The sequence below is a fragment of the Gorilla gorilla genome, chromosome 14, assembly GCF_029281585.2.
Source record: "Gorilla gorilla gorilla isolate KB3781 chromosome 14, NHGRI_mGorGor1-v2.1_pri, whole genome shotgun sequence".
NCBI classification, from domain to species: Eukaryota; Metazoa; Chordata; class Mammalia; order Primates; family Hominidae; genus Gorilla; species Gorilla gorilla.
The window spans coordinates 42,670,290-42,693,273 of NC_073238.2; the positions used below are offsets into that span (position 1 = coordinate 42,670,290).

Genomic DNA, 22,984 nt, shown 5'->3' on the forward strand with positions numbered 1-22,984 from the left:
CAAACCATTCTCCTGCCTCAGTCTCCCGAGTAGCTGAGATTACAGGCGCCTGCCACCATGCCCAGCTAATTTTTTGTATTTTTAGTAGAGACGGGTTTTCACCATGTTGGCTAGGCTGGTCTTGAACTTCTGACCTCAGGTGATCCACCCTGAGTGCCAGGCGTCCCAAAGTGCTCAGATTACAGGTGTGGGCCACCGCGCCCGGCCTGCCACCAAAATTTCTTTTCTTTTCTTTTTTTCTTTCTTTTTTTTTTTTTTTGAGACAGAGTCTCGCTTTGTAGCCCAGGCTGGAGTGCAGTGGTGTGATCTTGGCTTACTGCAAGCTCCACCTCCCAGGTTCATGCCATTCTCCTGCCTCAGCCTCCCGAGTAGCTGGGACTACAGGCGCCCTCCACCACACCCGGCTAATTTTTTGTATTTTTAGTAGAGACGGGGTTTCATCCTGTTAGCCACGATGGTCTCGATCTCCTGATCTCATGATCCACCTGCCTCGGCCTCCCAAAGTGCTGGGATTACAGGCGTGAGCCACCGCGCCCAGCAGCCACCATAATTTCTTACCTGGACTACCATGAAGTCTTCTACCAGGTGCCTCTCTATTCACTCTTGCCCCCCCGGGTCCATTCTTCTCACAGTAGCCAAAATAATTTTTCTAAACATGTATCTGTCACACTAGGTGCCCCACTCCCCCATTCCTGCCTTAGTCTAACATAGCTTTCTTCCCCAAGGCTTCCGATTGCTTTTAGAATACAGACCAAATTCCTCACCATGGCCTACGAGACCCTGCCTGGCCAGGCCTTGCCGCTTTCCCTTCCCATTTCTTGGCAGCCTCACCTCATACCTTGTTCCTCCTGTTCTCCACACTGCAGCCCTGGCTTTCTGTCAGTCTCTCCTCACTGTGTTCCCCCTCCTCTGCCCAGCCTCCTAAATGCTCTTGCCTCTGCCTACAACACTCCTTCCTCTCTTCTTAACCTTGACACTCCTCCTACACATCTTTTAGGCAGCTACTTTTTCAGCTAACTCAGAGTTGCAGTTTGACATTTGTGTGGCTGATTAAAGCCAATCTCCCCTGACTGCTCCCTCCAGCATCTGCCCCACTGTCACCAGAGGGTCTTGCACAGGGCCTGGCATGCTGCACTGAGTGGGTATGCATAAATATTTGAAGCATGAATGAATGAATGAATAAATGTAAGCTCTTTTCCCACTGGATTTCAGAGAAGCAGATCATATTACAGACCTAAGTATAGAAATCTGATGTCCTGAATGCCAACCTGGACCTCACACTCTAAAGAACTTAGTTTTGTGGTGTGACTCAGAAAGTATAGAAAAAGAGTCCACTTATTTTTACTTCCAATATGTTATGAGAGAAGTCAAAGGTGGGACCTTTACTTTTTTTTTTTTTTTTTTTTTTGAGACAGGGTCTCACTCTGTTGCTCAGGCTGAAGTGCAGTGGCATATGACTCACTGCTCACTTGACCTCCCAGGCTAAAGTGATTTTCCCACCTCAGCCTCCCGAGTAGCTGAGACTGCAGGTGTGCACCACCATACCTGCCTAAGTTTTAAAATTTTTTGTAGAGTCAGGGTCTTACTATGTCAGACAGGCTGGTCTTGAACTCTTGGCCTCAAGCGATCCTCCTGCCTCGGTCTCCCAAAGTGCTGGGATTACAGTCATGTACCACCGTGCCCAGTCTCCTTTTTATTTCTTAGCAGAGAGTGAGCATTAGGAAATAAAGGTTTCACAGGTCCCACACTGACTTTAAAGACTCTATTAACATATTTTATATCAAAAATACCTTCTGTCCCTGAGAAGTATTCATCAGTTCATTGTTATGGCTTTTCTTTTGAACACCCCACCTTGTGGCTAGAGACATTTTGATGATTTATTTTCTTTCTGTGTTCACCAGGTCAGAGATAGGAATGAGAGGGAAGGGAAAGAAAGAGGGTCTAACATTTGTTTGCCTACTCTAGACATCAGATCAGGCTTTTTAGAATATATGTAAAAAGGAGCATAGAGCATCACTTATGTTCTTACCCTTTTCATTTTTCGGATAAAGAGGGTTAATAGGAGCCAGAAGAGAGTCGCAGCCACACAGGTGCATGTTAGAGTGATCAGCTCCAGATTAGACTTGTCCGAGGTTCCTGGAGAGAAAAAAAATCACAATAATGGTGCAACAAAGAAATTCCCAAACTCAGAATCTTTGTGGTTTTATAAAAGAGGCTCAGTTTCCCTAAATGGTTTATCATAGCGAACCCAATCTGCTGCCACAAAATCAGTCTCTGGGACAGATCTCTTACCTTCTAAGCCAGGCAGTATACATGCACTCACATAGAAAAAGCAGTATACATGAACTCACATAATGAACTCACATAGAAAAGGCTTTCCAGAAATTTTGCTGTCAAGTTTGCAAACTTTGTAATTCCAGAAACAGCTAAGTAAAAATCAGAGGAGAAATTAAAAATGGGAAAAAATTAAGGCAGGAACAAAAGCCCATTAAAATGCTAAATCTGGAATATGTTAAATCTCCCTAATGAGTTTTAGAGGAAATTCTGAAAAAAAAAAAAAGACAAAATAATGACATAAAAGGGCTTCTTTGGGACTCACAAAATTCTTCAAAGTAGAATTTAAGAATAAAAATAAATCCAGGACTGTCACAGTTGCCTGTTTGCTCCCTTTGGAACTGCCAGCCCAAAGCGCCCACATCCCACTCCCTGTGTCTAGGGCTCTGTTTCTGGCTTCATCAGCCAGACTGGGGGGCCTGAGATAGAAGAGGCAATTGCTGGACCTGAATCCTTCCCAGTCACCTTCTCTATCAGAATCACAGAGATCAAAAGCTGAGCACTGTTCCTCCAAGACCAAAAGGAAAAGACTTAAAGTATTCAAGCCATGCCTCCAGAGAGGGAACTCTGGAATTTGTAAAGAAATGCCTCCATGGGCCAGAACAGTGTTGATTCTTGTGAGCAATTTCCCAGGAATTCTAAAGTAATGCCTTTATCCTTTAACTTAACTACAATGAGACAGAAGTGGCTGGGCATGGTGGCTCGCATCTGTAATCCTAGCAGTTTGGGAGGCTAAGGAGGGAAGATTGCTGGAGCCCCGGAGTTTGAGACCAGCCTGGGCAACATAGCAAGACGCCTTCTCTTAAAAAAAAAAAAAAAAAGATGTGGTAGCACACACTTGTAATCCCAGCTACTCTGGAGGCTGAGGCAGGAGGATCACTTGAGCCCAGGCGTTCCATGCTGTAGTGAGCTATGATTGTGCCACTGAACTCCCGCTTGGGCAACAGAGCAAGACCCGGTCTCAAAAGAGAGAGGGAGAGAAAGAGAGAGAGACAGACAGATAGATGTTTATATTAAGGTGGGCAAAGGACAAGTGAAACTTTCTTTTTAGAAATAATGATGTGGATGAGGATCTAATTTGCTGAGCACTTATTATATTCTAAGCATGCAAACTATGAAGTCAGGGGCAGTAATACTCCAGTTTCATACATGAGCACTTCATCTTGGGGGCTCTCTGTTTCAATGCAACAAAGATGTATTGAGTTGTACTAGAGGCAAGGTTAGGGGCCGGAGGAGATAGAAAGATTAATGAGGGACAGTTGCCACTCTCAAGGAGCCCATTCAAACCTAACCAAGAGACTTAAGGCAAATACAAAGAAATTAGATTTTGAAAGATTTGGTGGTTGAGGGAATCTAATATATACTACTATCTAATAGTAATCTAAGAATACTTTTTTGAAGAGGTGGCATTTGACATGAATTTTAATCTGCAGAGATGAAGGCAGGGGAGGGCATTATAGGCAGAGGAAACAGTATGAGTAAAGACCCAGACCTGGCCAAGTGCGATGGCACACGCCTGTAATCCTAGCGCTTTGGGAGGCCGAGACAGGCAGATCACCTGAGGTCAGGAGTTCAAAACCAGCCTGGCCAACATGGTGAAACCCTGTCTCTACTAAAAATACAAAAAAAAATTAGCTGGGTGTGGTGGGGGGGCACCCAGCTCCTCGGTAGTCTGAAGCAGGAGAATAGCTTGAACCCAGGAGGCGGAGGTTGCAGTGAGCTGAGATCGCACCGCTGCACTCCATCCTGGGTGACAGAGTGAGACTCCATCTCAAAACCAAAACAAGACACAAGACCCAGACCTGGGAAAAGATAGGGCAGTATAATACAAGATACAAGACAGGACCAGACCATAGAGGATTCTGAGCATCTGTGTGATGGGTTTGATCTAAAGGCTGCAGGCAGTTGGAGCCAAGGTTTCCTGCCCAAATCATAGCAAATGCACAAGCTGGAAACCTGAGATAACAATAACTCATTGGCCCTTATTGGTGCTTTCTATTCTAGGGACTTTTCTAAGGACCAACATGTATTCATTCACCAAAGACTCACAAAAATCCTACAAGCTAGATTATTCCCATTTTATGAATGAGGAAATTGAGACACAGACAGATTAAGCCTCTTGCCCAAAGTCACACAGCCTGCAAGTGGTGGAGCTGTGATTTTAACCCAGATAATCTGACTGCACATGCTTAACCACTAAGCTTCCAAGAGTATGCCACTTCCTCCTCTCTGATCCTTCCAGCCTTTACAAGCGCAGATTAATCACTTCCTATTGGCCATAGTCCCCGCCACACAGTTATCTTTTAGTCTGGAGTGGAAACTGATATTTTCTCTCCATCCAACCCATCACAAAGTCCTGCCCATTCTACTTCCTTGGATCATTAAATTATCAGCTCTCCTACCCAGCTGTGACTGCCTAAAATAAGGCCTTATCAGTTCTCACCAGGACTACCTCATTGGCCATGGCTCCCTCCAGTCTGTCCTCCACCTCTGCAGCCAGAGTGATCTTGCCAAATCACCAATTTAAAATCCTATTACTCTTCTGTCTAAATTCCGTCATCTGTTCCCTGTCACCATCAGGATAAAAGTCCAAATCCTTAAATCCTTTATGCCCAACCTTGCCTCTCTTTTCAGCTTCATCTCCTGCTGTCCTCCCACTTGCTTCAGTCGCACCACAGTTCTTATAGTTTCTTAAATACACCAACCCTTCAGAACCTCCATGCTTTGGCTTTTGCTATTTCTCTGCCAAAATGTGTGCTTCCTGATGACTGAGTCCATAACTTATTCACCTACTCATCAGCTTGGGCGAATGAATGTATATATATGTTTTGCTTTACCTACCTCTAAAGAGTTTCATGAGGGTTTTGAAGAGTTTAGGGGCCGGGCGCGGTGGCTCATGCCTGTAATCCCAGTACTTTGGGAGCCCGAGGTAGGCGGATCATGAGGTCAAGAGATCGAGACCATCCTGGCTAGTACGGTGAAACCCCGTCTCTACTAAAAATACAAAAAATTAGCTGGGCATGGTGGCAGGCGCCTGTAGTCCCAGCTACTCAGGAGGCTGAGGCAGGGGAATTGCTTGAACGCGGGAGGCGGAGGTTGCAGTGAGCTGAGATGGTGCCACTGCGCCACTGTACTCCAGCCTGAGCTACAGAGTGAGACTCCGTCTCAAAAAAAAAAAAAAAAAAAAAAAAAAAAAAGTTTAGGGTCACATCTCTGTTCCTGTGTATTACTTCAAAAAACATATAGACCACCACCTCTCTTGCAGATATGTTCTAGGTGCTGGTATACAGTTAGAAGAGAAAGGGCATGGTTGGAGCTCACAGTCTGGTATTCAACTATGAACTGATGAGTGTGTTATAAGTTCTGAGTGAAGCAGCAGAACGTAGGGCTATGGTCCTCTTCTTCACTGCTACATTCCCAGGGTTCAGAATAGTGCCTGGCATATAGTAGACATCCTGAAAATAGTGGTCAAATGAATGAATTGGCTTATTTGCTGCTTTGTCAACTGGTCTTAGGTTTCCCTGAACCTCATGGGGTTGACTGAAAATAACTTCCTTAAAGAAATTTCTAAGTGTGATAACCTTTTCTCTCACTACACGGCCTCACAATGGGAAGATTGTAAGCTCAAGTTCATATGAGTTTGGTTTCTTTCTCCACAGTGACAGTGAGGTTTAATGCGGCCTTGCTGTACACACACACACACACACACACACACACATGCACACATTCTTGCTTACGCTGCAAATAAATTTTGTGGAATTTGATTGGGATTGGGATCCTCTCAGGACACAGTGGCCTTTGGCTGTCGGAGATGCTGATAGCATCTTGAGACATTGCACTGTCTGCATAAAACCTCTGCAGATGCTTCCCGCATGGAATGCACTAAGAGAGGCCCCCTTGATTGTGGGAACTTTCCTGCTGCATTCTGTGGGACAGGAAGCTGACCCCCAAAGTCTAATTCCACAGTCCTTACTCAAGCAAAATTCATTTCAGTGGACCAAATGTGTTTGTGTGCAAATACTTACACATTTAAGGAATCAGCCCATTAAAAAACATCTTCAAGATGACCATTTATCGGGAAGGAAAGATCTATTTAATATTAATAATGTTCAGTACTGCTTATTGAAAAATATTAGAATTTTACAGTATGTGCTGTAGTATCAATGCTCTATTGTATTTGATGGCTTAGTCTCTATCTCTGTTTGAAAAGCAACTGTTAGGACAGTCTTATGCTGGGAGACTGACTGAAGTGAACCCTTAGGTGTTTTCTCAGCAGTCAAACACACTGGCCTGACTAAACCCAGCTTCAACTTGCTGGTGACAGCTGATGAGCTAAGTGCATGAGATAACCCAGCAGCACACAGGAGTGGAAAGAGGCCAGGGAAATGTGGGTGGGATTTGACAGAAACTAGGAGTTAGCACTGGGTCTCAGGGACATGGCTCCCGCATGATGTGCGTGAAAGGCCAGCATCAGGACACGGTACAAGGTTATTTTTATTTGGGATACTGACAAGAATATAGCCAATTTGAAGAGTGTATGTTAACTGTATCTATGACAGACTGTTGACCTGGTTGCACAGAGCATTCCACGTCAAGTACTCTCCCAGGCTTTATACCATCCCTTTTGGAATAGGGAGGGGAGATGCCACACCAGGGATGGTCTGAGTTCTGAAGGGGTGTTTATCTTGCCTGACATCTCTGCAGCTGCGCAGCGTCCTGAGCTTTCCTGATAGCAATAGTAGCTCTCTGTACACATGGCCTGGGCTGCATGGTCTGGCGGCATCACACCAGCCCTGATGTATGGCCCTGTGTGGCATCAGACTGCATGAATGGGTAGGCAGCAGAGCCAGCCAACTCAGCTCATGCAATATAACCAGACAGAGTTTCCCAGGGAGTTAAGGAAACACCCCAAGCAAAAGACCAGAGCACCTTGTCCCAGGGCCTGCCTTGACTTAGGGACCGAACACAGGTTTCATCGGGAAAGGGCAGGTACTCTGTGCCCCAGTTTCCTCATCCTTACAAAGTGGAGATAACAGCCCCTTCCTCACATGTGAATTGTGTAAACTTAGTGTTAGCTATTATTTTGAAGCCTGCTTGCCTGCCTTCCTTCCTTCCCTCCTCCCCTTCTTCCTTCCTTCTTTCCTTCCTTCCCTCCTTCCTTCCTTCTTTCCTTTCTCTCTCTCTCCCTCTCTCCCTCCCTCTCCCACCATCTCTCTGTTTCTCCATCTACACCCCTTACTCCAACCCTTTTCTTTTTTTTTCCTTATCACTTTTTGGACCTCAAGTGCAGAGTAATTTTTTTTCATTGAAACACATTGCATGTATTATTTAATACAATTTGCCTTTTCTTTCTGAAACAAATCAGATTTGGACCTAAGTACTCATCCATTTCTGCAAACAACTGGTCCACTACCTCCCTGAGAAATTTGCCTGATCCTAGGGTTGGTTTAGGTGTTATTCTCTGGTTCTATTGTTATTATAATTTGAGTAACTACTTATGTGGGTTTATTGCCCATTAACCTGTTAGGACCTCAAGAGAAGGACATGTTTCTTGTTCACTTTGAGTCTCCAGCATTGACTCAGAGGAAGTCTCAATAAAGATTTGGGTGTGAACGAAAAGAAAATTACTCAGATGCACTTTGACCTGACTCTCAAGATCCCCGAGCAACATAAGCCACTCAACCAGTGCCATCTCCTTCTATGTAAAACCCAGTCAGCATAATCCAGGTAACCTTACTTACTATATGGTTTCTCTAGAGCCTATTGAAATGTTAAAATAGGCCTGCAGACCTTTATTACTGTCGATGAAGTTTTTTAGGAATCTATGTACACCAATCTGGAACCACTCCTAAGGACAGTGATGTATGGAAATGCTGTATTCCCATTATATTTTAAGTACATTTTCAAGAGTACTGTTAAGTAAGGATATTTAAATTGCTGTTACGTGACGTTAGTTCTGGAACACATTTCTTTTTTCACAAGTTAAATCCTTAAGTCAAACAGGAATTCTGTGGCTTAGAACACCTTTTAGGTGACCCACTGGTTAAGTCCAGGAAAAGTATAATACAGAAACTTTTGTTGAAATGGAATTTGGTATATCATATTAACAAACGGTAATGTTAGCTAACACTTACAAAATTTTTATTTATATTATATGCCAGATGCTGTTTTAAATGTGTTAATCCTTACAACAAGCCTATAAAGATTGGTATACCATCATTAGCATGCCCATTTTACAATGAGAGACTGGAAGCACCAGGAAGGTAAGGAACTTGGCAAAAGTTATGCAGCCCATGAAGAGTGAGGCATCCGGCTTCAGAATGGGTCTTTTTAACCACTGTGCTGTGCTACCTTAGAGTTGAGGTATAGAGCATAAAACCTATAGAGCAATAGAGCAGGATGGTTGAACATGGCTACAATTCTCAGCTCTGCCATTTCCAAGCTGTGTAACCCTGGACAAGTCACTTAACCTTTTTGAGCCTAGATTCTCTCTTTTAACTAACTGTACTTCCTTGTACCTGTAGGATTATTGCAAAACTTGAGTAGGATTACGGATGTTATGTGCTTAAAATAGTGCACTGCATGTTCTATAAGCGCAAGATATTAATTACATGGTCCCAGGCCCTCGCAGAGCCCAGCACCAAGTTCCCTAGGCCTAACACCCACTTCTATGATACCCGATGCAGTTTTATGCCAGCCTAGTTTCTACGGAAGGAATTAAGATGAATATCTTTTGAGTTTGAATTATTTTGCCTCAAGAACTCTCTACAAAGACCTCAAATCAGCCTAACTGAATTCCATCACCATTTTTTTAAATTCTTCTTGATCAAGGCCAGCTTTATGTCACTGGTTAGATTTGAAGTATAAAGGCATGTGTATCCCTGTCCCTCAGCCCTCCTATTGGCATTAGCGCACAGCTGGTTCATCTCTGTTTTGAGCACTGCTCTTTCCTCGGGAAACCTTTCTAAATAGCCAACACCCATGAGAGGTGTAACATCAATCCCCAACGTATTCATGCGAATTAGTTTACCACATCCTTTCTCAGTGCCAGGATAGTCATAGGAGTGAATTTGGGGGCAGGATTCAGGAAGAGAGGAGCTAACGTGGAGGGAGGTCAGTCAGGGATCAGAGGAGGGTCAAAATGGAGAACTGAAAACTGATAGCTGGCCAAGGGCAATAGAAAGGAGTGACTGAAGACCCATGGCCATATTGTTTTCAGTTTTTTCTATTATTGACTTCTGGGATTTAATTTATTAGGGAACATAGTGTCTACTTTCTACTGGATGAGTCCTTTCTCAAACAAGTGACAACGTGCAATCGTTTGCAAATCAGCCTCTAATGCCATGACCAGCATTTAGGCTGCAGGACCCTCATGTAGTCCTTTTGTGCCTTTGTGATTTTTGTATCTGTCAATCATCTTCAAAAAATGCTTAGAATGATAGTTATTCTTCTTCAAGTTGTCTTCTCCTATGTACTTATAAACAATACTGAAATATAGTAAGGCCTAAATCTGATATAAGAATGTTCTTGGCTGGGCGCGGTGGCTCACGCCTGTAATCCCAGCACTTTGGGAGGCCAAGGCGGGTGGATTACCTGAGGTCAGGAGTTCGAGACCAGCCTGGCCAACATGGTGAGACCCCCATCTCTACTAAAAATACAAAAATTAGCCAGGCGTGGTGGCACACGCCTGTAATCCCAGCTACTCGGGAGGCTGAGGCAGAAGAATTGCTTGAGCTCAGGAGGCAGAGGTTGTAATGAGCCAAGATCATGCCACTGCACTCTAGCCTGGCTGACAGAGCAAGACTGTGTCTCAAAAAAAAAAAAAAAAAAGAATGTTTTTATATATATTGTGGTTATTTGCATTAATAATTATAAAGCATAGCTTAAGTCCTTGGATGAAATTGTAACAGCCCCATTGAGTTCCAGGGCTACTGAGCGCTATGTTAATTTCAGAAATGATTTTAGTTACTAACACTTCTGTTGTCGGTTTTGATATGGAATTTCCCCTTTGAGAGCTTCATGTGTCCTCGTGCTGGCACTAGGTCCAAACCAAACAAGACCTGTGATTATTTAAAGAAGGTACTTTGACTCCACAGTTCATTCATCCTTTACGGATACAAAAATAACACATTGTTTTATCTGTGAGTATAAGAATCCTTTTTCAAAGGAAATAAAAAGAGCAGACAGTTTCCTTCCTGGCTAATTCACCAACCTCTTTAAATCTGTTAAACATAGCCACAGACACAACTTGTTCACTTGGTTTCATTTCCTAAACTCAATTTGACAAGATAGGTCAGTGTGAGGGTCCATATGCATCTAACAGGAAATAAAGTCTAAATCTAGGGAATGTTTCATAGCTACCAGGGTGGTAAGAACAATGACTCTAGAAGAAGAGTCCCATTTCAATTATAAAATTAATGAGCAGGTACCGTATTCAGCTGTTGTGAACAGCATCCTAGGATCAAATTTTAATCCAGTGAATCCAAACTCCTTCCATTCAAGATACTGCATCTGACTCACACATGCAGGCCTTTCTAAGGTCCACATACTATTAACATTCAAAATTTCTTCCTGTGCAAAGTTATATTCTTATATAGACTTGAAACCTGCCTCTTGGAAATTTCACTACCATCTCCCTTCCTTGGTTCTAGTTATCTTTTCTGGTGTGTCAAAGAATAAGTTAAATGCCTCTTCTGTCAGAAAGCTCCTAAACTATTTCAAGAAAACAATCTTGTTACCCCCATGTTGTCTCTTTTTTGGACTAAGTATCCTCATTTTCTGTCACTATTCTATTCCTATCCAGGATATAGCGCTACTTATTTGTTTCTTTTATAAATGGGCACAATATTTCAGGTGTGGCTGGATGATTGCCAATCATGTAATCTATATTTTCAGCTAACTACTTTTTTTAAGCAAAAAAGGTTGGATATAGCCATCACTTTTATAAAAGAGAGCAAAGGAGAAGGCCAAAAAACTACAAAAAGCAGACACAAGAGTTCAAAAAGCATGGCAGTTGGGGGCAATAATGAACAAAATAATGGAATATATAAATATATATTCCATTATATATGCCATATATTATATATATGTGGCAACCCTTATGGGCAATTCAAGTGAAAATTACCTCCACTTTTCACAAGAGTAAATGATATGGCTAACAGAAAGGTTTAGAAATTATCAGTAATGCAGTATTCTTAACATCTGACTTTTCAGAAAAGCATAACATTAATGGGAAAAGGAATCAGCATAGGAAGTCTAGAGGCATGTAAACATGAGAGAAATGGAGAAAATGAAAATAACAGGATCACCGAAAGAGTGCTTTTGCTCAATTTTATCCTAAGTCCTTGCAGACAACTTCCTAAGGCACCTCAGGAATGAGAAGAGCAGAGGAAGGGCGGAAATATTCTGAGGTATACGTGGACTCAAGTCTCAGCCTCACCACATAGTCATTGTGCGACTTTGGGCAAGTTGTTTAACTTGAGTTTCCATCTTCCCATCTGTAGATTGAAGATACTACTATTGACTTCTTTAGATTCTTACAAGGTTAATAGGATTAAGTATGTCACAAGTCCAGCACATCGCCTGCACATAAAGGTCCTAAATAAATATTTCGTGCTAAGTGCTGGGCATGTGTACAGGATACAAAGATATGTCAGACAGTACTGTCTCAAAGTTTATAATTCGGTAGGGAAGAGAAGCATATCAACGCCAAAATAATAATAAAAGGCAGAATAAAATAAGTACTGACTAATGATTCCAGAAGCGGGGAGTGAGAGAGCAGAGAATGAGTATCTGCCTCAGCTGTTCATCCCGGAGGATATTCCAGGGCAGAAAGCATTTCAGCTGGCCTGAGAGGATAAGAAGGATTTGGCTAGAATAGGGAATGGAGCCTACTCCAGGATGCACTAACATCACAAACAGAGGCCACGCTTCGCGTTATGTGGCAAGTCCGGCTCACTAATGGCCAAACGACTGACTCTAATCCAATCTGGAAGGCCCCACGGTGCTGCTGATCTGGCCTGGAGCAGCGAAAGAATAACAGCAGGCCTCCTGCAGAGCAGACTGCTGGCGAACAGAAGGGTGGTGGTTCTGAAGGTGGGGAGAAGAAACACACAGATGTCGTGAATGCACAGTTTTAAGCACACTGGCTTCTGAGAAACCCACATCAACCTGGCAGAAAAAGGAAGGAAGTCAAGACTTTGGGGAGACCTACAAACACGCAAAAACGTCACTGCTTCATACCCAGGCTCCTCCCAGGCCATAAGAGTCCAGCCATTGCTGCCCCATATTCCCTGGTGGAGGGGTGGGGACAGGGGAATGCAGTCATGGGGTGAGGGGAGGGGAGTCTGAGAAAAGTTCAGTTTTCTCCTCTGGTCTGCCATGACTAGACTGTGTGAGTTGGGTGAGTCAGTTCAGACCTCTCTGGAGGTTTATCACTGCTCTGTGTTTCTCATGGGGTTGTTGGGAGGATATGGGGGAAATGACGTTTGCTCTGAGGATTAGTGAGGTCTCCTTGCTCTCTGTGTTCCCTGGCCCGACACGGCCATTCCTGAGGGCTATATGTCTGGGGTGCCTGTTAAAAGACAGATTAGCAGCTATCTGGGGAAGAAGGTGTTAAACAGAGATGCTAATAAATTGTTTCTGTATGAGCGAGCAGAAAAGTGAACATAATATTTTAGAACAAGGATTATTTGGGAGACAAAACCATTACTAAAGGTATTTGGGGAATGCTACCCTCTCACTTTTTCTGAAAGTATAAATTTGTGGTAGAGTAGTTTCAGACTTTCAGGGGGCTCTTTAAAATCATCTCCTTGTGAAAGAATAAAGATGATGTTCTGTTTTAAAGGGGTTTGAATTCTCAAAGTTAAAATATTTAAGCAATGTAAGTTTCAGGGGGAAAAAAACTGAAGTACGTTGCCTTCTTCCTAGTTCCTCCCCGCAAAATACTTGCATATTCTGAAGTCGACTGGTTAGCATTTGGAAATAGGCTACTGAACAAATTCCATCTTTTCACGTAAAACCTCAATATGCCATAGATATTTACATCTAAGAGGTGCCAATCTGATATTTTATGATGTTGTAAATTTTATGTTTTGGATGATTCTTAGCATTAGAGAATTGAAACTGAGGTCGAAACTGTTTTCCAAATGTAAGCCACATGGCCATAGCCAGGGTAGGATTAGGCCTCTTTGTATTTTGCTGCTGAGCAAACTGTCTGAGACCTATAAAGAGGAAGCACTTGGAATATTTTTCTTAAATGTGATCTGTTGATTACATGTTGCTTCTTTCTGATAATATATTACAGCCCACTTCATTTTAAAAGCCAGCTTCTAAAAGCATTTGGAATAGCAGCATATGTCTAACTCCTGGGAATTAGAAAAGGAAAACAAATGAACAATTTTAAGTGTGCGAGTTCCCCCTCCTCACCTACCCTCCTCCCTTTTCTTCCGTTTTGGACATCTCTCTCACAGGTGTGGACTACTCTGGCCACTCTCTGTGGCAGGGCGTAATAACACAGTCAGAACTGGGTTTCCTTTCTTCTGGGAACGACTTCTCCCGCAGACACTGTGTTCGGATTTTGGGCTCTCGAGGATGGCCAGCCAGTGTCTTCACCTTCTGCTTTGCCAGACAGAACCAGACAGTCCCTTCCCGGAGTGGCAGGGAGAGGGGAGAAGGAGGTCAGGGAAAGGAACAGACTGGAGCGGGCAGCAGGAGACTGGGAGGTGGAAAGTTAAACAAACAGGGAAATAGATGTCTGACCAATTTCTTGTTGCTTTCTTAAGCAGCTGTTTACCTTGAACAGTGAGGTATGCTGAACTTTCCACAGAGCCCTTCTGGTTGGTGGCTTTGCAGTGATAGACACCTTCATCCTCTTCTGTGACTCTTTCAATAAACAGCGTGCTGCTTCCTGGTCCTAAAATAATTCCTGAGGGGTGAGAGATGTTTAGATTAGTGGGCCTGGATGACAAACAAAAAACAGCTACTTCTGTAACACAGCCTTCTTCCTATCATTATGCATTCAGACAAGGAAATCCGAGCTCTAGTGAACCTAGGGCAGGGTTGCTTATTTGTTTTCTCTGGGTCCAGGCTTTCTTTTTCTTTTCTTTCCTTCTTTTTTTTTTTTTTTTTTTTTACAGGCTTTCTAATAGCACCTTCACCACCCAGCGGAGCTGTGATCCCCAGCTTCGGAGATGCAAATCCACCCACCCTGTAGAAAGAAATGCGAGGCAGCTGCCATGCCCAACTTGAAAGTTGCAGATATCAAGAAGGCAGCATATCTAATAATAACAACTATCATTGACTCAACGCCCTCTGTGTGCTCGGCACTATGCGACACACTTTCATACCTTGACATTTACAACCAGCCTGTCAGCTAATATTGTCTTCCTTTTACAAATGAGGAAACTGAGATTCTGTGAGATTAAGTAACTTCACCAAGAGCATGCAGTTTGACTGAAAGCACATTTGTGACATATGGGTCAAAGGAACTAATATTTCATTTGTCATAAGGCCTGGTGAGTCAATATAGCCTAGTGATGAAGAGTTTGCCTGGGCTGTGTTTTAATCCATGCCTTAGCGCTTCAAGCTTTGTCACTTAGGCAAGTTACTTGATCTTTCTAAGTTTCAGTTTCCTTAATCTTAAGATAAAAATGAAAGTAATTCTTACTCTATAAATGAAAAAATAAATGGCAAGCCCATGGTACATAGTAAGTGCTCAGTAAATGTAAGCTTAAGGGTTACTACAGAGCACAGTGTAGTGGAAGGAGCCCCAAGAATTTTCAGACCCCTGAAAGGCTTCAAGACCTTGAAGCTTCAATACCTTGTACTATCACCAAGGGTCTGTTGAGTATTTACTCTGCCATCAGTTCGTGTTACAAAACAAACAGCAGGCTAAGATGTGGGCAGGCTAAGACATGGTATCTGTTGAGAAGGAAAAATTAATTCATACCAAACACACACATTTACATTCTCTCTCACCCACACATGCTCAACACATACACTCACACACACAAGCCAACAAACAGAAAATGTTTAATGAATGAGAATGAGTGAATACAGCACAGTATACCTAATTAAGTGGAAGGTCTGGCACAGGGAAGGAGATCAGTAAGGAAGGGTGTGCTTGGGGAAGGCTGCATAGAAGAGGTGGGCCTCGAGTTGAGGTTTGAAGGATTGTCAGAGGTGAAATGAGAAAGGGAAGCATGAGAAATGGCATGATGTGGAAATAAACAGGAATTGAGTACTTGTTCCAGAATAGTGATAAAACAGGCCTGGCCAGACTATAGGCTGTATTTCATTAGTTTAAATAGTTTGTATTTCTCTTATGAAAGATGTACTCAATATAGAAAAGTTGAGAAATATTTGAAAGCTTAAAAAAAGAAAATGTAATATTACAAAGCTATGATAATCAAAAGAGCATGGTACTGTTATAAAAACAGATCCATCAACCAATGGAATAGGCAAGGGCCCAGAAATCAACCCAAACATCTATGGTCAACTGATTTTTGACAAGGTGCCAAGAACACACAATGGGGAAAGGACAGTCTCCTTAATAAATGGTGTTGGGAAAACTGGATATCTACATACAGAAAAATGAAAATGGACCCTTCTCTCATCCCTTATATAAAAATGAACTCAATATGGATTAAAAACTTAAATGTAAGACCAGAAACTATAAAACTACTAGAAGAAAATGTGGGAGAAAAACTCCACGATATTGGTCTGGGAAGAGATTTCTTGGATATGACCCCAAAAGCACAGGCAACAAAAGCAAAAATAGGCAAATGGGATTGCATCAAACTAAAAACCTTTTGCACAGCAAAGGAAACAATTAATAGAGTGAAGAGACAACCTACAGATTGGGAAAAAATATTTGCAAATCATACATCAGATAAGGAGCCAATATCCAAAATATACAAGGAACTCAAACTACTCAATAACAAGGAAACCAATAGTCCTATTTAAAAATGGGCAAAGAAATCAAATAGACATTTTTCAAAAGAAGACAGATGGCCAACAGTTATATGAAAAAAATACTCACCATCTCCAATCACAAAAATGTAAATCAAAACCAAATGAGGCCAGGTGCAGTGGCTCATGCCTGTAATCCCAGCACTTTGGGAGGCCGAGGTGGGCGGATCATCTGAGGTCAAGGGTTCAAGACCAGCCTCGCCAACATGATGAAACCCAATCTCTACTAAAAATACAAAAATTAGCGGGGTGTGGTGGCAAATGCCTGTAATCCTAACTACTTGGGAGGCTGCAGCAGGAGAATCACTTGAACTGGGGAGGCAGAGGTTGCAGTGAGCTGAGATCGTGCCACTGCACTCTGGCCTGGGTGACAGAGCGAGACTTTGTCTCAAAAAACAAGAAAAAAACCCAAATGAGATAGCACCTCACACCTATTAGATTAGCTATTATTAAAAAGATAAAAGATCACAAGTGTTGATGAGGATGTGGAAAGAAGGGAACCCTTATACACGGTTGGTGACATTATAAATTATTACGGCCATTTTGGAAAACCATATGGAGCCTCTCAAACAACTAAAAAGAAAACTGCTATATGATCTAGCAATCCCACTACTGGGTATCTACCCAAAGAAATTGAAATCAAGGATGCTGAAGAGATGTCTGCATTCCCATGTTTATTGCAGCATTATTCACAATAGCCAAGATATGGAGGCAACCTATGTGTCCATCAATGGATGAATAGATTTTTAAAATTTGGTGTATATATACAATGGAATACTACAGCCTTAAAAAATAACAGGAAATTCTGTCATTTATGACAATATGGATGAACCTAGAGGACATTATGTTGAGCGAAATAAGCCAGGCACTGAGAGACAAATGCTGCATGATTTCACTTATATGTGGAATCTAAAAAAGTTGAACTCATAGACGTAGAGAGTAGAGTGATGGTTACCACAGGCTGGGGTGGGGAGAGTTGGATACGGACAGGGAAGATATTGGTCACTGGGTACAAAGTTACAGTTAGATAAGAGGAATATGTTCTGGCATTCTATTACACAGCAAAGTGACAACAGCTAAAAATAATGTACGCTTCAAAATAGCTAAAAGAGGATTTTAAGTGTTCCCACCACAAAGAAATGATATTTGAGCTGATGGGTATGCTAATCAGGCTTATTTGATCCTTCCCATTGTATACATGTATTAATATTAAAACATCACACTGTACCCCATGCATATATATAATTATTATTATTTGCCAATTAAAGAAATGGAAAAGGCCAGGCGTGGTGGCTCATGCCTGTAATCCCAGCACTTGTGGGAGGCCGAGGTGGGTGGATCATGAGGTCTAGGAATTCGAGACCAGCCTATCCAATATGGTGACATCCTGTCTCTACTAAAAATACAAAAATTAGCCGGGCGTGGTGGCTCATGCCGGTAGTCCCAGCTACTCGGGAGGCTGAGGCAGAAGAATCGCTTGAAGCCGGGAGGCAGAGCTTGGAGTGAGCCAAGATGGTGCCACTGCACTCCAGCCTGGGTGACAGAGCAAGACTCCGTCTCAAAAAACAAACAAAAAAAAGAAATGTAAAAAACACACAAACTCCAAACACCTACAATCTCACCTCCCAGATGTTGTTTCTTTAGTCTTTCTAAAGTGTACTTTCTGAAAACACAGTTTGTTCATTTATATAACAAATATTTTTTGAGCTCCTACTACGTACTAGACACTATTCTAGATACTGGTGATACACTATCAAGCAGAAGAAATCCTTGCCTACAAAGTCTAGTTTTGGAGAATTACAAAGTGAGTATCAACAGATTAAGGTATTAGAGAAACCAGAGGAGACAACAATGAATTAAGTATGAACAAAAGATCTGAGGGATGGAGACAAATTATAAGGGTAATAACATGCTTATTTTTGTAAGAAAGGAAATAAATAGCAAGAGTGGAGGATGAGCAGTATCATCTAAAAAATTAAAAACACAAAACTTTGCTGATTTGATAGATGAAAATGATTGTTTTAATTTGTATTTCTTTGAACATTTTTTCATGTGTGTATTAGCCATTTTTATTTCAAAAGACCTGTTTTGAGTAGGTGACTGGAAAAGGTGAATTCAGATTAAGGAGAGCTTTGAAATCTTGGTTGAAGAGTTTCAATTCCATGTAGAAGGAAAGAGAATCACAAAGATTTTTGAGCATAGTGAAAGCGACGTTTAAGGACGTTCAGTCTAGAAGGAGAATACAGCTGGACTGGAATGAGGAAAGCATAGCATCTGCAAGTCCTGCTCATCAGTTGTAATTCAGGCAAGGAATGATGAGGTCTCAAACCTGGATGGTGGGAAAGGAAGTAGAGAGGAAGAAATGGAAACAGAAACTTTGTAGAAACAACCTATAGGAATTGGTGCTTTACTGGATACAGCAATAGAAAAAGAGAGAGATGAGTCCAAGGTGATTCCAATATTTTAAACCCAGATAACAGGGAAAAAATGACAGCTCTTCCCCATAACCTTGGCTAAGTCACTTAATCTTTTTGGGGCAAGTTCCTTACCTGTAAAATGAAAATAATAGCTGCTCCACCTATTTCATGATCAATTGAGATAGCTTAAATGGAAGCATTGAAGCTTTGAGAAGTATAAGATATAGTATAAGTGGCAATCACAGAAAATAAAAGTGTGGCTGTACAGTTGCTCGGGGTCAATGAACATTTATAATAGCAGCTGTCTTGCTACCTACAATCATTACAATCATCTCCATTGCAGCAGATCTGAAACTCAGCCAATTTTCTATCACTCAAATCCCAACTCAAGGATAGCATCATGGGCTGGGCATGGTGGCTCATGCCTATAATCCCAGCACTTTGGGAGGCCGAGGCAGGCAGATCGCTTGAGCCTAGGAGTTCGAGACCAGCCTGGGCAATATAATGAGACTCCATCTCCACTAAAACTTGGAAAAAACAACAACAACAACAACAACAAAAACAGGCTGGCACCATGAGTAAATAAAGTTAAAGAACTTGGATTTCACTCAAGGAGAGCGTGTAATTATGAAAGGTGAGAGATGGTAGCCAGGATGCTCATGAGCTAACATCATCTGGCACAGATTCCTCTTTCTAGCCCAAGGAGGAGAGGAGATGGGGTGAGAAGGTGTCCAAATTCAACAGGCAAAGCTCTTCTTTCTGATATGCCCTCTATTGTACTATAACAAATGACACAGAGACATTGATGCTTCCCCATCAGATAGGCCACTCAGACGCTCAGAAACATCGTCAGGCCCTTGCTCATCCTCCACTCTTGCATTTATTTCCCTTCTTACGAAAATAAGCATGTTATTACCCCTATAATTTGTCTCCATTCTTCAGATCTTTTGTTCATACTTAATTCATTGTTGTCTCCCCAGGTTTCTCTAATACCTTAATCTGTTGATACTCACTTTATATGACCCAAATCGTAGGATACAGGCTCTGTTCTGCTGCGGAAAATACATTTTTAAAGTGGTTCTATTTTTAGTTTAATTTTAATTTTTTTGACTGTGAGCACTTTCAAAAATGTTAAAGTGCAGAAAAAGTATAACTCATGTATCTACCATTAAGATGATCAGAGGTCAACATTTTGCCATATTTGCTTTAGGCAGACCCATTTCTGTCTTTCATATGAAATGAGATTTATAGATACTTTATCCCTTCCTTTACCCTCTCTCTCCAGAGGTACCTGAAATTGTACTTTTTCTACATAGTACATGTTTTTGTACTTTTTCTACATAGGTATATATCTGTACAGAATACAGAATATTATTTTGTGTGCTTAAAAATTCTAAATAACAGGTATTATAGATTATATATCCTTTTCAACTTGATTGTTTTCCCATTCAGCAATGCTTTTATATTTATCCTTTTTTTTTTTTGAGACGGAGTGTTGCTGTCGCCCAGGCTGGAGTGCAGTGGTGCAATCTCGGTTCACTGCAACCTTTGCCTCCTGGGTTCAAGTGATTCTCCTCTCTCAGCCTCCCAAGTAGCTGGGATTATAGGCGCCCACCACTGCATCTGGCTAATTTTTGTATTTTTGAAGAGACAGGGTTTCACCATGTTGGCTGGTCTTGAACTCCTGACCTCAAGCGATCCGCCGGCCTGGCCTCCCAAAGTGCTGGGATTACAGGGGTGAACCACTGCTCCCAGCCCATGCTTTTTAATTGATGGCAAAATGATTGATGTGAAATGGTATCTTGCTGTGGTTTTAATCTACATTTCCCTGATTACTAGTTAGGTGAAATATTTTTATTGGCCATTCAGGTTTCTCTTTGTGTGAACTGCCTGTTTCTATCCTTTGCCCATTTTTCTGTTGTCCTATTTGTCTTTTTGTCAATAATTTTAGGGTTCTTTATATGTTTGGGATGCTAATTCTTTGTTGGCTTAATATGTTTCAAGTCTTCCTTCATTGTATGAACAGTCTTTTAAACTTCACTTATGGTAAATTTTTATTTTATTTATTTACTTATTTATTGAGATGAGGTCTCTTTCTATTGCCCAGGCGGGACTGCAATGGCAAGATCATAGCTCACTGCAGCCTTGAACTCTTGGGCTCAAGTGATCCTCCAGCCTCAGCCTCCTGAGTAGTTGGGATTATAGGCGTAAGCCACAGTCCCTGCCATGGTGAATTTTTAATACAAAGCTTTAAATTTTTTAACATAATCAAATTTATCAGTATTTTTTTATTATACTTTTTGTGCTTTTTGTTATTTAAGAACTCTTTTCCTACCCTGATATCATAAAGCATTCACCTTGTATACTTTCTTCATAAAAATCTGTTTAAGAGATTCATTTAATATTTTGTGTTTTCTTATTTAGGTTTTTAATCGACCTAGATTTTCTTTTGGAGAGGCGTATGTGTATGGTGTGAAGTAAGGACCTAATTTTTACCATATAAATAGCCAATGATCCCAGCATCATTTATTGAATAAGATCTTCTTTTACCACTAAGTCGTTGTGCCAGCTCTGTTCAGATACTATCTGAATTTTTTATGTTGAAGCTCCCATGTATTTGTGTATTTGTGGTTCTGTTTCTAGGCTCTTTATTTATTCACAGTGACCTATTTATCTATCGCTGTACCACATAAGTTAAATTATGATTGCTTGATAACACATCTTGATATCTGGTATGGCCTCACCAGATAGTTTTCGAAATGGTCTTGACTATTCTTGGCCCTTTATACTTCAATACTTTATACTTCAGATTTTGCTTGTCAAATTCTGTAAAAACACAATTGGAATGTTTATTGGAATTCCACTGAGTTCATATTATATTATAATTTGGGGGAAATGGTCATATTTATTTTTAGGTGGAACCATATGGAATTGCCAATACTTTGACGTACAAAAATGGCAATATGGTTCTACCAATAAGTGTTTTTATAGAAGAATGTTGAGTATCTTTGAGTTATTTAGGTTTTCTTTTATGTCATTTAATAGTTTTATGATTTTCTCTTTAAATATCATGTTTTTCTTTAGTTATATTTATTCCTAGATAGATTTTAATTTTGTTGTTATGCAAAATAGTATTGAGGTCTTTGAGAGGTCACTGTATTTGAATTTTCTCTTTCCTTTTTGGGTATTAGTCATTAGAACTAACATGTAGAACTCACTTTTTTTTTTTTTGAGGTGGAGTCTTGCTCTGTCGCCCAGGCTAGAGTGAAGTGGTGCAACCTCGGCTCACTGCAACCTCTGCTTCCGGACTCAAGGGATTCTCCTGCCTCAGCCTCCCTAGTAGCTGGGATTACAGGTGTGCACCACCAAGCCTGGCTAATTTTTGTATTTTTAGTAGAGATGGGGGTTCCACCATGTTGGCCAGGCTGGTCTCGAACTCCTGACCTCAAGTGATTCGCCCACCTCGGCCTCCCAAAATGCTGGGATTACAGGCATGAGCCACCGTGCTCAGCCAGAACTCACTTATAAACATGATACTCTGCTTTGTGTTTCTGAGATAGTTTAATTGTAGGCCTGCTTGCTTGCTTCTAAAGGATAGCCTAAGTCATTACCATGCACTTGTTTGTGTATTTCCTTGGCTTCTGACACTAAATACAGATTCTTTAACCACTGAAGCCATAACAATTCCCATGGAAATTCATTATTTATTTCTCTTTACTCTAAGAAGCTGTATCAGATGGACCAACAGGGCATAGAGTAGCACTTGCAAACATAGATGTCTTCAGGAGCCAGGCACGTAATATAAATGAGTTAGGGATAAAATAATGGAAGGGGGACTATGTCTCTGGAGAATAGAAAGCCTGTCTCCCACCTAAAAGCAGAAGCCTTTGCTTAGGTCCAACCTATTGAGAATTTGGGGATTTGAGTCTGGTGTTGTCTTCTGAGTTTTAGAAAGAAGGCAGAAATTTGAATTTTTTTTTTTAATGTTAAAGCTCATGATTCTTAAATGTTGGCAACCAGATCAACTTATATAGATCTACTGTGAAGGCCAATAAAAACATGGATGCAAGATATATTTGACGTAACTTAGAGTATGTACGTGGGGATAAGCTTTTATGTTGTTACTAAGCAAGGACCTTCATGATCTGGCCCCTTCCTATCTTCCCAGCTTTGCTGCCTGCTGCATCCCTACATGTGTCTTTGGTACGAGCCATGCTAATCTATTTGCAGTTTGTTCTAAGCCTCAGTGACTCTGCACACGT

At 41.4% G+C, this 22,984-nt stretch overlaps 1 protein-coding gene across 1 annotated transcript in view; it reads right to left on the reverse strand.

Moving 5' to 3' along the window:
- Positions 1-22,984, reverse strand: part of FLT1 (fms related receptor tyrosine kinase 1) — a 194,464-nt gene that overhangs the window by 42,979 nt on the left and 128,501 nt on the right. The window contains exons 15-16 of the mRNA XM_031001276.3: positions 14,129-14,260; positions 2,030-2,136 (exon numbers count right to left, since the gene is read on the reverse strand). Coding sequence (XP_030857136.1) covers positions 2,030-2,136; positions 14,129-14,260 — 239 coding nt within the window. The remainder of the gene's footprint in view (positions 1-2,029; positions 2,137-14,128; positions 14,261-22,984) is intronic.